Source organism: Piliocolobus tephrosceles, chromosome 6, assembly GCF_002776525.5.
Source record: "Piliocolobus tephrosceles isolate RC106 chromosome 6, ASM277652v3, whole genome shotgun sequence".
NCBI lineage: Eukaryota > Metazoa > Chordata > Mammalia > Primates > Cercopithecidae > Piliocolobus > Piliocolobus tephrosceles.
In genome coordinates, this window is record NC_045439.1 from 101245020 (window position 1) to 101257444 (window position 12425).

Here is a 12425-nt window from a genome sequence, read left to right on the forward strand (position 1 = left end):
CCCCGCCCGGGCTCCCGAGGGTAAGCAGCGAGGGCGCGGGGCCCGGGGAAGGCAAGCGCGCCTGGGAGCCGGGCCCGAGGGGAGCCGGCCGGGCCGGGCCGCTCTGCCCCAGGAGCGGGCTCCGCGGCCCGGGTGCCCGGGCCGGGGAGGGTCAGGGCACTGGCGCCGGTGCAGCCCCGACCCGGGTCCCCCGGGGCCCGGCTGCCCGCCCGCTTTCGGGAACTGGCTCCGGGGCCGGCCCCGAGGGTGGAGCTGCCGGGAGCAGACAGGGCGCTCCGCAGCCCACCTGAGTGCGTCGGGCCCGTCTCGGACCCCCGGCCCTGGCCGGTACTTTTCCGCATGAGGCCAGGGCGAGCCCTCTGACCTCAGGAAGCGCCTGCGGGGCCCCTGCTGGGGGTGGGATGGGGAGAAAATTCCGCAGGCGCCGGGTGCTCCCGCCTCCCCGCCGCCTCGGGGGCTGCCGCCGGCTCGCCCACTCCGCGGCCGCGTAGGGCCTGCGTTCCGCCCGGGGAGGGGAGGAGCGGCCGGGGGCGAGGTGGGGGATCCTTCTCCCGGGCCTCGCCCCCGCCCGCACACCTGTGCGGTGAGGACTAAGGTGCGGGATCCGCGGGCGCCGGCGGCCGGCGCAGGTAGGTCCCGGGGCTGCCTTCTGCCGCGGCCTGGCCGAGGCCCCTGTGCCCCCGCGGGTGGCTGAACCGAGGGGCGGCCTGCTTGCCAGACAGGTCTGACGGCAGTCACTTGTCTGGTCAGAACCCGCTTTCCCATCATCCTCTACCCCATGGCCCCTGGGGTTCAGACCCTCATCCACCGGAGGGTGTTGGAATTCTTATTCTGACTTGGGAAGTGCGAGGGGAACCCAGGTGATGTGGCCTGATGAGAGCGGCTGCTGAGCAGGTGTGGACACAGCATAGGAGAGTAGCCAAGCCTGGCCTCTTCTCAAGCAGAGCAGCCCTCCTTTTACTATTTCCTATACTGGAGCATTTGATTTTGAAAAGGATTCTGTGGCTTTTAAAAAAAAGTTTGAAAACCGCTGGTCTAGCAGTTTTTACCACCAAGGAAACTGAGGCCCAGGGAGAGGAAGTGACTTGTTAAGATCATCCAGCAAATAGTGGGCAGGGATTGGGAGCGATAATTTCACGGGAGCTTCTCAGGGCGGGTAACAGGACCCCGCGTGGTGTCTCTTCTAGAGGAAGAGACTGATTGGGTGTCCGAGTGGCCCTCCCGTGGCCTGCTCTGTGGCTGTGTCAGAGCCAGACCCCCAGTGTCTGGGAAACAGCAGTGGGTCCTGGGGTAAGGCGCAGTTTGAGTGACCCAGAGTGGCTCTCTGTCGGGAGGTTCTAGAGCTGGAGAAAAGGGCTGTGCCCAAGAACATATCCAGGAAGAGCACCCACAGCTCTCTCTGGCCACAGCCTGGAGCGGAGTCCCATGTGAAACAAGATCATGAGAAATACAGCAAGCCTCCAGGTTTGAGACAAACTGGGACTAGAGGGTGAGTCAGAGTCTGGGATGGGGGTGGGGAGAAACCCATTCATTCATTGTTTTCGGTTCTTACTCTTTTCGGGGATCCTCCCTTGTCCCGCATGCTGTGGCAGAGCCGTCTGTAGGGGTCTCATTTTCTGGAAGCCATCCCCACCCCTCACCATGGGTGGGGTTGTTGGATAGAGGGAGGCTGGCCCTCTTTCTTTGGGGGGACTGTTCAATTGCGCCTGAAGCCTGCTTTCTTTCCGAATGCTGCAAGGTAATTAAATAGTTGGTTAATCACTTTTAACGCCAAGCAGCTGCGGCTCCATCTACAGTGTGCTGGAATCTGGGCTAGACCCAGATGAACCCAGCCTCGATTTGGGGGCTCCAGCAGGACTCACAGCACTGTGGTTGGTGGTGGTGGGGGCAGGGGGATAGTTGCATGACATCTGGATCCAAGAGGCAGCTGTGGTGGCAGGAGGAGAGAGATGAGGCCCTGTTCCTATGTGGCTCTGCCCCCAGGGTCCCACATCCTCTGTTAAATGAGGGACTTGGGAGGAGGTCCCTCCATCCCCTAGGGCTGGGGCGCCTAGCTGCCCAGCCATTGATCAGGCCAGCTTTCTGGAACCAACCACCCAAGACACCATGGGGCTGTGGTTCCCAGGCCTGCCCTGGCGCCCTGTGGAGTCTGCCCACAGGGATGTGCAGGAGCTGTATTGTAGATGTCTCCTGCCATCAGCTGTCAGGTTATTTTGGTCCAAACTGAAAATACTCCAGGAATTGTGTGTGGAGTACCCCCAGCCTGCAGGGTGGGACTGCAGCAGTCAGGGAGGCCGGTTGTGTCTAAGGGCAGCCTCTGGAGAAGCAAAGAGTTCTCTTTGGTGAGCCTGCCTCTCTAGCTCCCCAGGACCTACGTGAGCTGGGGTGCCTTCCTTTTGGTATCCGGCAAAGAGTGGCCTTGGCTATGGAAGTGGTAAGGGCATCCAGGGACCTGCCACTGCTAATGGAACTTGGCACTGATACGGGATACCCCCAGCAGCACTGCTGGGACCTCCCCCAGCTTCCCTCCTTCCTCCAGGGGCTTGGCTTCTGGCTAGTTAGGGGCTCTATGTGACAGTTACGTGGCCCCGGGCAGAGAGGTCCCGCCGTCTGTTTGCTGAAGGAGGAAGAACAACACTCGGACTATTGATTCAGCCTCACCTTGGCGCTCCTGGCGCAGCAGCCAGTGTTTGCCCTGGCTGCCTGGGCTCGGATTACGCAAGGCTGGTGGGCGTGGAGCAAGCAAAGGGGCAGCTGGGGGCCTCCAGGCCCAGGCAGGGCAGGGCTTGGCGGCCCCAGCGTTCCCCAGGAAACAGTAAAAAGGAGCCTGGGCCCCTGACTTTGCTGATAGAGCCATCTCAGCCATAGAGGGAGGTGAAGCCTCTGTGATCGCCACCCCACACCCCCTCAGGACATGGCCCATAAAAGTACCATCCCACCTAGGGTCACCCATTCTTTCTTCCTAGGAGCTGTGGGGCTTTGCAAATAACTCCCTATGGCTGAATCTGCTTTGCTGAACTAGGAAACCCTAGTGAGTTGTATAGATGCCATTCATTTAAAAACCTTGAAAAGCCAACATCTTATTCCTATGTAAAATGTACCTAGGTGATTTGGAGAATACAGTGACACAAAGAGGAAAATAACAATTACTTGTAATTCTCACCATCTTGAGAGAACCACTGTTAAGGTTTTATAGCGTGTGTCCTTCCAGATTTTGTTTTGGTTTGTATAAATATACATGTATAAATAGTTTTTAAAAAATAAAATGGGATTATGTGTACATACTGCTTTATAATGCATCTTTTTTACCTTGATCAGTTGAATATTTATTCATTTGTTGTTTCAGATTTTGAGTGACTCAGGGCTTGATAGTCTTCATCCTGCTGCTTCTGTTACACTTTTTTTTTTTGAGAGGGAGTCTCGTTCTGTTGCACAGACTGGAGTGCAGTGGCGCGATCTTGGCTCACTGCAACCTCCACCTCCTAGACTCAAGCAGTTCTTGTGCCTCAGCCTCCCGAGTCGCTGGGACTAATGTTTGTATTTTTAGTAGAGACGAGGTTGCACCACATTGGCCAGGCTGGCCTCGCACTCCTGACCTCAGGTGATCCACCCGCCTCAGCCTCCCAAAGTGCTGGATGACAGGAGTGAGCCACCATGCCTGGCCCTTCTGTTACACTTCTTACATTCTTGCATGGAGAAAGGATTGGGTGGGATTGTGAGGGCATCCATCTGTCCATCTATCTGACTGGCTGCGGGTGCTAGATTTCTTCTGGGGAGTACTTATTTTTTTACCGTTCTCCCCCAGATCTCATTTGAGGCCCCAATTGAAACTTGAGGTGGGCAGGGCAGCTTTAGTGTATGGCAGGGGGGGAACTGACCCTCTCCCCCCTTTTCCCTTCTTATTCCTCTCAGAGTCGGCACTCCTCACCCTCCCGAGCCCTGCCCATCTCGTCCCCATGCCCCCACCAGTCAGCCCCGGGCCACAGGCAGTGAGCAGGCACCTGGGAGCCGAGGCCCTGTGACCAGGCCAAGGAGACGGGCGCTCCAGGATCCCAGCCACCTGTCCCCTCCATGGAGCTGAGGTCCTGGTTGCTATGGGTGGTAGCAGCAACAGGAACCTTGGTCCTGCTAGCAGCTGATGCTCAGGGCCAGAAGGTCTTCACCAACACGTGGGCTGTGCGTATCCCTGGAGGCCCAGCGGTGGCCAACAGCGTGGCACGGAAGCATGGGTTCCTCAACCTGGGCCAGGTAGGTGTTCTCACCTGGGCTGCTGACCTAGGCACCGGACATTGCCGGGGGTGGGACCAGAGAAGACAGGGATTCTGGTACCAGGGAGCAGGAACTGTTGGCCTTGTTCGCTCAGGGGCATCTGGGTAGCTGGCATGTTCTGGGTGGCCAGGAGCAAAGCACAGGTGGTTTAGGCGAGCAGCATATCCCAGTGAGAGTGAGTCCTCACGGTCCCTGCATGTTGCTGGGTCCTGGACAGGGAGCAGATGCCCTGCACCCCCGACTATGGCGAGCCTCTGGTGAAGCCATTGTCCACCCCCGTCCCCCGCCTCCCTGGGGACTGACAGATGGAAAGCCCAGCTCAGTCTCCCTGCTTTATTGCAGATCTTCGGGGACTATTACCACTTCTGGCACCGAGGAGTGACGAAGCGGTCCCTGTCGCCTCACCGCCCGCGGCACAGCCGGCTGCAGCGGGAGCCTCAAGTGAGAGTGGCCCTAGCCCCCTCCTGCTCTCAGGAGCCCCTCTCGCCTCCTGCTCCACCCACACCATCTCTCCTCCACTCCCCCGCAGGTACAGTGGCTGGAACAGCAGGTGGCAAAGCGACGGACTAAACGGGATTTGTACCAGGAGCCCACAGACCCCAAATTTCCTCAGCAGTGGTACCTGGTATGTGGCCTTCTCGGCTGCTGGGACCTTCTCCCCAGATGTACCATCCACCCACCATGAGCTCTTGGACAGAGGAGGCTGACTTCGAGGCCTCCTCTGATTCTTTTCCTTTCCTCCTGCTGGGCAATCTCTTCCAGGCCCATCCTAATAAGCAAGCCTGGGGGTGGCTCTCCCAGAGTCCTCTACATTCCCATGGAGTCCAAACAGCCAGTGGCAGCCTTTCAGGAGCAGGGATGGGTAGAGGAGGAGGTTTTAGGGTGGCAAGGGGATTCTTCAAGTTGCCCCTAGCCTCACAAAACTAATCATCTCTCATAAGTGATGGGGTGGCTGTCTCCACAGTCTGGTGTTACTCAGCGGGACCTGAATGTGAAGGAGGCCTGGGCACAGGGCTACACAGGGCACGGCATTGTGGTCTCCATTCTGGACGATGGCATCGAGAAGAACCACCCGGACTTGGCAGGCAATTATGTGAGGAAGTGGGGGAGGCCGTGATCTGTGGTGAGGTATGTTTAGGGGCTGTCTTGTTCTATCAGTGAGGGCAGCCTTCTCCTGATGGTGGCCAAATCCTTCTTAGGATCCTGGGGCCAGTTTTGATGTCAATGACCAGGACCCTGACCCCCAGCCTCGTTACACACAGATGAATGACAACAGGTAAGAAGTGGCAGGCTCCTGGCTTCTGCCTCCCTTCTCCTTTATTCTACTGAGGAACAGGGCTGAGCCTGGGTGAGATGTGCCCTGCCTAAAAGGGTGAGGCTTTTTCCACAGTCCTGGCCCACCTGGGGCTCTGAGGGAGGGCTTGGTCAGAGTGGAGATGGCCACAGGCCCAGTGGAGTGTGGGAGACAGGGGCTGGGCACTCAGGGGATGATGGGTGTCAGATGTGCAGATCCCTCGTGCTCCTCAGGCCACATCTGCTGGGCCCTGTTCACCCCATTCGTCCTACTCATGCTATGCACTTGGCCACGGCAGGCATGGCACACGGTGTGCAGGGGAAGTGGCTGCGGTGGCCAACAATGGTGTCTGTGGTGTAGGTGTGGCCTACAACGCCCGCATTGGAGGTAAGTGTGGGCCTGGGCCACCCTGTCTTCGGGAGGGCCCTTCAGTGGGATTTTTCCCTGCCCGCTTCCCATCTGGCTAATGCCTGCCACTTTCCCACTGTGGATCCTTTGATCACATGGCTGTTCTATGGAGGGTTCTCAAAGGGTCAAAGACTGAAAGAGTTGGACCCCTGTGGAGTGAGGGTTTCCTAGCAGGAGTCTCCTGAAATCCTCACGACCCATTGTGAGTCCTCATGTGGCAGATCCTTGATCACCAGGCTCCTTTGGGAACCGGAGACTCTTTCTGGTTCAGAAGGTGTGGTTGGGGGCAGGAGGTGTTCTCTTTTCCCTTCTCTGGGTCTTGTCTTTGAAAGGCAGAGGCAAACGGGTAGCTGGGGGTTCAGGGTTTCCCAGCATCAGCCTCCACCCTCCCCTGCTCATCCCCTGGGGTGCAGGGCTGAGTGTGCTCCTTGGGGTGGGAGCCCCGGCAGCTGGACCCACGCAGCATCCCTCTTCATGCCCCCTCTTCATGGCCAGGGGTGCGCATGCTGGATGGCGAGGTGACAGATGCAGTGGAGGCACGCTCGCTGGGCCTGAACCCCAACCACATCCACATCTACAGTGCTAGCTGGGGCCCCGAGGATGACGGCAAGACAGTGGATGGGCCAGCCCGCCTCGCTGAGGAGGCCTTCTTCCGTGGGGTTAGCCAGGTGAGGTGGGGATCGGTCCAGCCCATGGGGGCAGGCTGGGTGTTTTTTTTGGTTTATTTATTCTCATGTTTAACTTTACACAAAGCATCTTTATTGAAACATTAAGGGACAAAAGAAAAGAAAAGTGCATATACCGCTTGCACTTGGCTAATTAAAAAACAAATTTTTTTTAGAGATGAGGTCTTGCTATGTTACCCAGGCTGGTCTTGAACTCCTGGCCTCAAGCAATCCTCCCGCCTTGGTCTTCTGGTCTGATTTTTTGTGTATCTAGATAGACATATTTGGATACACACTTGATCCACCAGGGATCTCACAGGGGACAGGAGGTTCCCAGAGAATGAGGCCCCAGCCTTCCCAGTTCTCCAGCAGTGTCCTCCTGCCAACCCTCCCTCAAGTCCCAATCTTGAATGACCCCAGCCCACTCTGTCCACAGGGCCGAGGGGGGCTGGGCTCCATCTTTGTCTGGGCCTCGGGGAACGGGGGCCGGGAACATGACAGCTGCAACTGCGACGGCTACACCAACAGTATCTACACGCTGTCCATCAGCAGCGCTACACAGTTTGGCAACGTGCCCTGGTACAGTGAGGCCTGCTCATCCACACTGGCCACAACCTACAGCAGTGGCAACCAGAATGAGAAGCAGATCGTGAGTCTTACCTGGGCTTGGGGGCTGGGGAAATGGGGCTGCTGGCTGGCTTTGCCCAGCACCCTCTTTTGGAGGCTGTCTGCCTCCACCCCCATGTGGCTGGGTGATAGTGGCTCAGGCATCATGGAACGTGAACTCTGGGGCTCTCTGAGTTCTTGGAGGCGGTGGAGCCATCTCTTAAGCCTTTGAAAAGCCTAGTCTCTCCCTAAAAACATACGCTGTTCTTATTAATCTCCAACTGCTAGTTGAACCCCCTTATTCCTTTGGAAAATGAGGCCCAGGAGGGGCTCATCATTAGCCTGTCCACAGCAAGTTAGCAGGGCAGCAGCTGGGACCCAGGGGTCTTGGGCCTGGCTTCTCATGCCATCTGTGGTGCCCAGGGCCTATATGCAGAGGGAGGGTAGGCAGGTGACTCCTCTAGCTCCTCCACCCATCATAGGCCCCAATATGATTATCTTCCTGGCAGGTGACGACTGACTTGCGGCAGAAGTGCACGGAGTCTCACACGGGCACCTCAGCCTCTGCCCCCTTAGCAGCTGGCATCATTGCTCTCACCCTGGAGGCCAAGTAAGTGGGTGGGAGCCAGGGGCAACCCTGTCCCTACCAGCACTCTCTGTAGGGCAGCCCTTAGTCTCCAGCTGCTCCCAAAAAAGACTGATCCCTGACCTCTCCCTTCCTTCTTTGCAGTAAGAACCTCACATGGCGGGACATGCAGCACCTGGTGGTACAGACCTCGAAGCCAGCCCACCTCAACGCCAATGACTGGGCCACCAATGGTGTGGGCCGGAAAGGTGAGGACAGGCTGGCCCGGCAGGCTGGATGTGGAGTTAGGTGGAAGGCACTCTGTGCCTCACAGCTGACCTCACCTTCCCTGTTTCCACAGTGAGCCACTCGTATGGCTACGGGCTTTTGGATGCAGGCGCCATGGTGGCCCTGGCCCAGAATTGGACCACAGTGGGCCCCCAGCGGAAGTGCATCATCGACATCCTCATGGAGCCCAAGTGAGGGCTGGACCCAGGCTGGGAGGGGGCCAGTGGGACCAGAGTCACAGGGGGTGCCTGCTGGTCTCCCTGGGCCAGGCTGACCATCATGGTGCTCTCCTGCACAGAGACATCGGGAAACGGCTCGAGGTGCGGAAGACCGTGACTGCGTGCCTGGGCGAGCCCAACCACATCACTCGGCTGGAGCACGCTCAGGCGCGGCTCACCCTGTCCTATAATCGCCGTGGCGACCTGGCCATCCACCTGGTCAGCCCCATGGGCACCCGCTCCACCCTGCTGGCAGCCAGGTGCTTGCTCTGTCCCTGCCCGCCCTGCCCATCGCCTCCTCTCACAGCCCGCGTGCTTGCCTTTGCTCGCTCACACGGCCCAGGGGGCACTGAGTGCTACTCAGTGGGGCACTCTTGGCATTTTGGGAGGGACAGTTTTGTCCTGTGGGACTGTCCCATGTTGCAGGAATCCCTGGCTTGCACCTATTTAATGTCAGTAGCGTGCCCCACCTTGTGCAGTGCCTGTGTATCTTTCTAGAATCCCCCGGTTGAGCATGTCTGGCTCGCTGGGAAACAAGCCAGCAGGCACTTCTGGCCCCATGGGGTTGGTCTGCGTGGGGGAAGGGTGTGTGGCCCATGCGCTGTGGGTTGATATCCCTAGCTTGGGGTCCCCCAGAGGCCTCAGGGCTGTATGCACTCCCCTCCCCAGGCCACATGACTACTCCGCAGATGGGTTTAATGACTGGGCCTTCATGACAACTCATTCCTGGGATGAGGATCCCTCTGGCGAGTGGGTCCTAGAGATTGAAAACACCAGCGAAGCCAACAACTATGGTACTGGGGGCACTTGAGGGGTAGGGGTACGAGGTGGAGGGCTGGCAGGATCTAGGGCACTGGGCGTGGTGCCAGCACTGTCCAACTCTTGCCTCCTCACCGCTCTGCAACAGGGACACTGACAAAGTTCACCCTCGTACTCTATGGCACTGCCCCTGAGGGGCTGCCCATACCTCCAGAAAGCAGTGGCTGCAAGACCCTCACGTCCAGTCAGGCCTGTGTGGGTAAGTAGTGGGTGCTGTTGGGCTTTGGGGGCCTGAGTCTGGGGGGATGGCGGGTGCCTGTCCTGAAGCCCAGCTCTAAGAGAAAAAAGTCTCAAGAGATCTAGGGCCCCTGGGGCTCTTGGGATGACCACAGTCCTGGGGCTGGGGGATCTTGGGGATGTGGTGACTTGGCTTGGGGCTGCTATGGTCCTGGGGCTACAGTCTGTTTAGCTGACACACACTCGCCCTCTCTCCCACGCCGGCAGTGTGCGAGGAAGGCTTCTCCCTGCACCAGAAGAGCTGTGTCCAGCACTGCCCTCCAGGCTTCGCCCCCCAAGTCCTCGATACACACTATAGCACCGAGAATGATGTGGAGACCATCCGGGCCAGCGTCTGCGCCCCCTGCCACGCCTCATGTGCCACATGCCAGGGGCCGGCCCCGACAGACTGCCTCAGCTGCCCCAGCCATGCCTCCTTGGACCCTGTGGAGCAGACTTGCTCCCGGCAAAGCCAGAGCAGCCGAGAGTCCCCGCCACAGCAGCCACCCCGGCTGCCCCCAGAGATGGAGGCGGGGCCGCGGCTGCGGGCAGGGCTGCTGCCTTCACACCTGCCTGAGGTGGTGGCCGGCCTCAGCTGCGCCTTCATCGTGCTGGTCTTCGTCACTGTCTTCCTGGTCCTGCAGCTGCGCTCTGGCTTTAGCTTCCGGGGGGTGAAGGTGTACACCATGGACCGTGGCCTCATCTCCTACAAGGGGCTGCCCCCTGAAGCCTGGCAGGAGGAGTGCCCGTCTGACTCAGAAGAGGATGAGGGCCGGGGCGAGAGGACCGCCTTTATCAAAGACCAGAGCGCCCTCTGATGAGCCCACTGCCCACCCCCTCAAGCCAATCCCCTCCTTGGGCACTTTTTAATTCACCAAAGTATTTTTTTATCTTGGGACTGGGTTTGGACCCCAGCTGGGAGGCAAGAGGGGTGGAGACTACTTCCCTTCCTACCCTCGGGCCCATCTGGCCACCTGAGGTGGGCCCAGGACCAGCTGGGGTGCGGGGAGGGCCGTACCCCACCCTCAGCACCCCCTCCATGTGGAGAAAGGAGTGAAACCTTTAGGGCAGCTTGCCTAGGCCCAGGCCCAGGCCCCGGCCCCAGCCAGAGTTCCTGCGGAGTAAAGAGGGGCAGCCTTTGCTTGTTGGGATTCCTGACCCAGGCCGCAGCTCTTGCCCTTCCCTGTCCCTCTAAAGCAATAATGGTCCCATCCAGGCAGTCGGGGGCTGGCCTAGGAGGTATCTGAGGGAGGAGGCCACCTCTCCAAGGGCTTCTGCACCCTCCACCTTGTCCCCCAGCTCTGGTGAGTCTTGGCGGCAGCAGCCATCATACGAAGGGACCAAGGCAAGGCAGGTGCCTCCAGGTGTGCAAGTGGCATGTTGGCCTGTGGCCTGTGTCCCATGACCCACCCCTGTGCTCCGTGCCTCCACCACCACTGGCCACCAGGCTGGCGCAGCCAAGGCTGAAATTCTGGCTGAAGCCTGTGCTGGTGTCCTGACCATCCTCCCCTCTTTTGCACCTGCCTCTCCTGTCAGGGCCCAAGTCCCTGTTTTCTGAGCCCGGGCTGCCTGGGCTGTTGGCACTCACAGACCTGGAGCCCCTGGGTGGGTGGTGGGGAGGGGCAGTGGCCTAGCCAGCCTCTCTGGCCTCCCACCCAATGCTGCTTTCCCCTGTGGGGATCTCAGGGGCTGTTTGAGGATATATTTTCACTTTGTGATTATTTCACTTTAGACGCTGATGATTTGTTTTTGTATTTTTAATGGGGGTAGCAGCTGGACTACCCACCTTCTCACACCCACCGTCCGCCCTGCTCCTCCCTGGCTGCCCTGGCCCTGAGGTGTGGGGGCTGCAGCATGTTGCTGAGGAGTGAGGAATAGTTGAGCCCCAAGTCCTGAAGAGGCAGGCCAGCCAGGCGGGCTCAAGGAAAGGGGCTCCCAGTGGGAGGGGCAGGCTGACATCTGTGTTTCAAGTGGGGCTCACCATGCCAGGGGCTCATAGGTCACTGGCTCTCCAAGTGCCAGGGGTAGGCAGGTGGTGGCACTCAGCCCCCTCCAACACTGTGCCCTGGTGGAGAAAGCACTGACCTGTCATGCCCCCCTCAAACCTCCTCTTCTGACGTGCCTTTTGCACCCCTCCCATTAGGACAATCAGTCCCCTCCCATCTGGGAGCCCCCTTTTCTTTCTCTCCCCTAGCCATTCCTGGTACCCAGCCACCTGCCCAGGGGTGCCCCCTCCTCTCCCATCCCCCTACCCATGTGGCCAGCCCGGCTGGTTTTGTAAGATACTGGGTTGGTGCACAGTGATTTTTTTCTTGTAATTTAAACAGGCCCAGCATTGTTGGTTCTATTTAATGGACACGAGATAATGTTAGAGGTTTTAAAGTGATTAAACGTGCAGACTATGCAAACCAGGCCCAGTCTCCAGTGTGGTACCATTGCTCCTGCATCGTAGCTGAGGATGGGGGCCAGTTAGGCCCACACAGTGGCCTGCCTGCCTGGATGTGGGCCCCAGTCAGAAGGCCAAAGTCCTCCAAGGGGCGGGAGGATGTGCCAGCCCCTAGTGGAAGGAGACTGTGGCTGGAGGCCGGCCCCCTGGGATGGGGCTGGTGACCCCTGGTCCTCAGGAGCTGAGCACTTCACTCCCAAAGTCCTGGTTTCCAGCAGTGTGAAGAACTGGGCCTATTGTGTCTTCCTTGGCTGAAGTGACCTGGCCGCTGTGGGCTATAGGGCTGAGGCCTAAGGTGGGGGCCGGACTGAATCGAGATGACTTGCTGTGAGGAGCCTGAGTCCCAAATGGAAAACTCCACACATCTCCACTCCCCAACCCCTGCCCCTTGATTGCCCCAGGTCTCCCTTGGGACAGGAAGCCCCTGCCTGGGGCTAGGAGGATGGGGACAGATCCACTAGGACCTGTCCCTGAGAAGCAGCCTCTGTTCGGGATATTTACTTGGAAATTTTATTCAAATGGAAGCTGGCGCCTGAGCCTCTCCTTAGGGAATTCCCTGAGGTGGGGAGGGCTGGGACCACTCTTCCTCTTCTGCGGTGTCCCTGGCCTGGTGCTAGGACTGCGCACCTCC

General features: G+C 58.9%; 1 protein-coding gene across 2 annotated transcripts; it reads left to right on the forward strand.

Annotated features, from left to right (window-relative positions):
- Positions 1-11760, forward strand: FURIN (furin, paired basic amino acid cleaving enzyme). Of its 2 annotated transcripts, none has more exons than XM_023195348.1 (16): positions 1-20; positions 3913-4248; positions 4612-4710; positions 4799-4894; positions 5234-5362; positions 5469-5545; positions 5862-5950; positions 6467-6639; positions 7073-7285; positions 7752-7852; positions 7973-8076; positions 8169-8286; positions 8394-8573; positions 8983-9107; positions 9221-9331; positions 9577-11760. In XM_023195348.1, exons 2-16 carry the CDS (start codon positions 4072-4074, stop codon positions 10164-10166), a joined length of 2382 nt encoding a protein of 793 aa, XP_023051116.1. In that variant the 5' UTR covers positions 1-20; positions 3913-4071; the 3' UTR covers positions 10167-11760. The 2 variants fall into 2 exon arrangements, with proteins under 2 accessions (XP_023051116.1, XP_023051117.1); XM_023195349.2 differs by lacking the exon at positions 1-20 and adding an exon at positions 726-1489.
- The last annotated feature ends 665 nt before the right edge of the window (positions 11761-12425 follow it).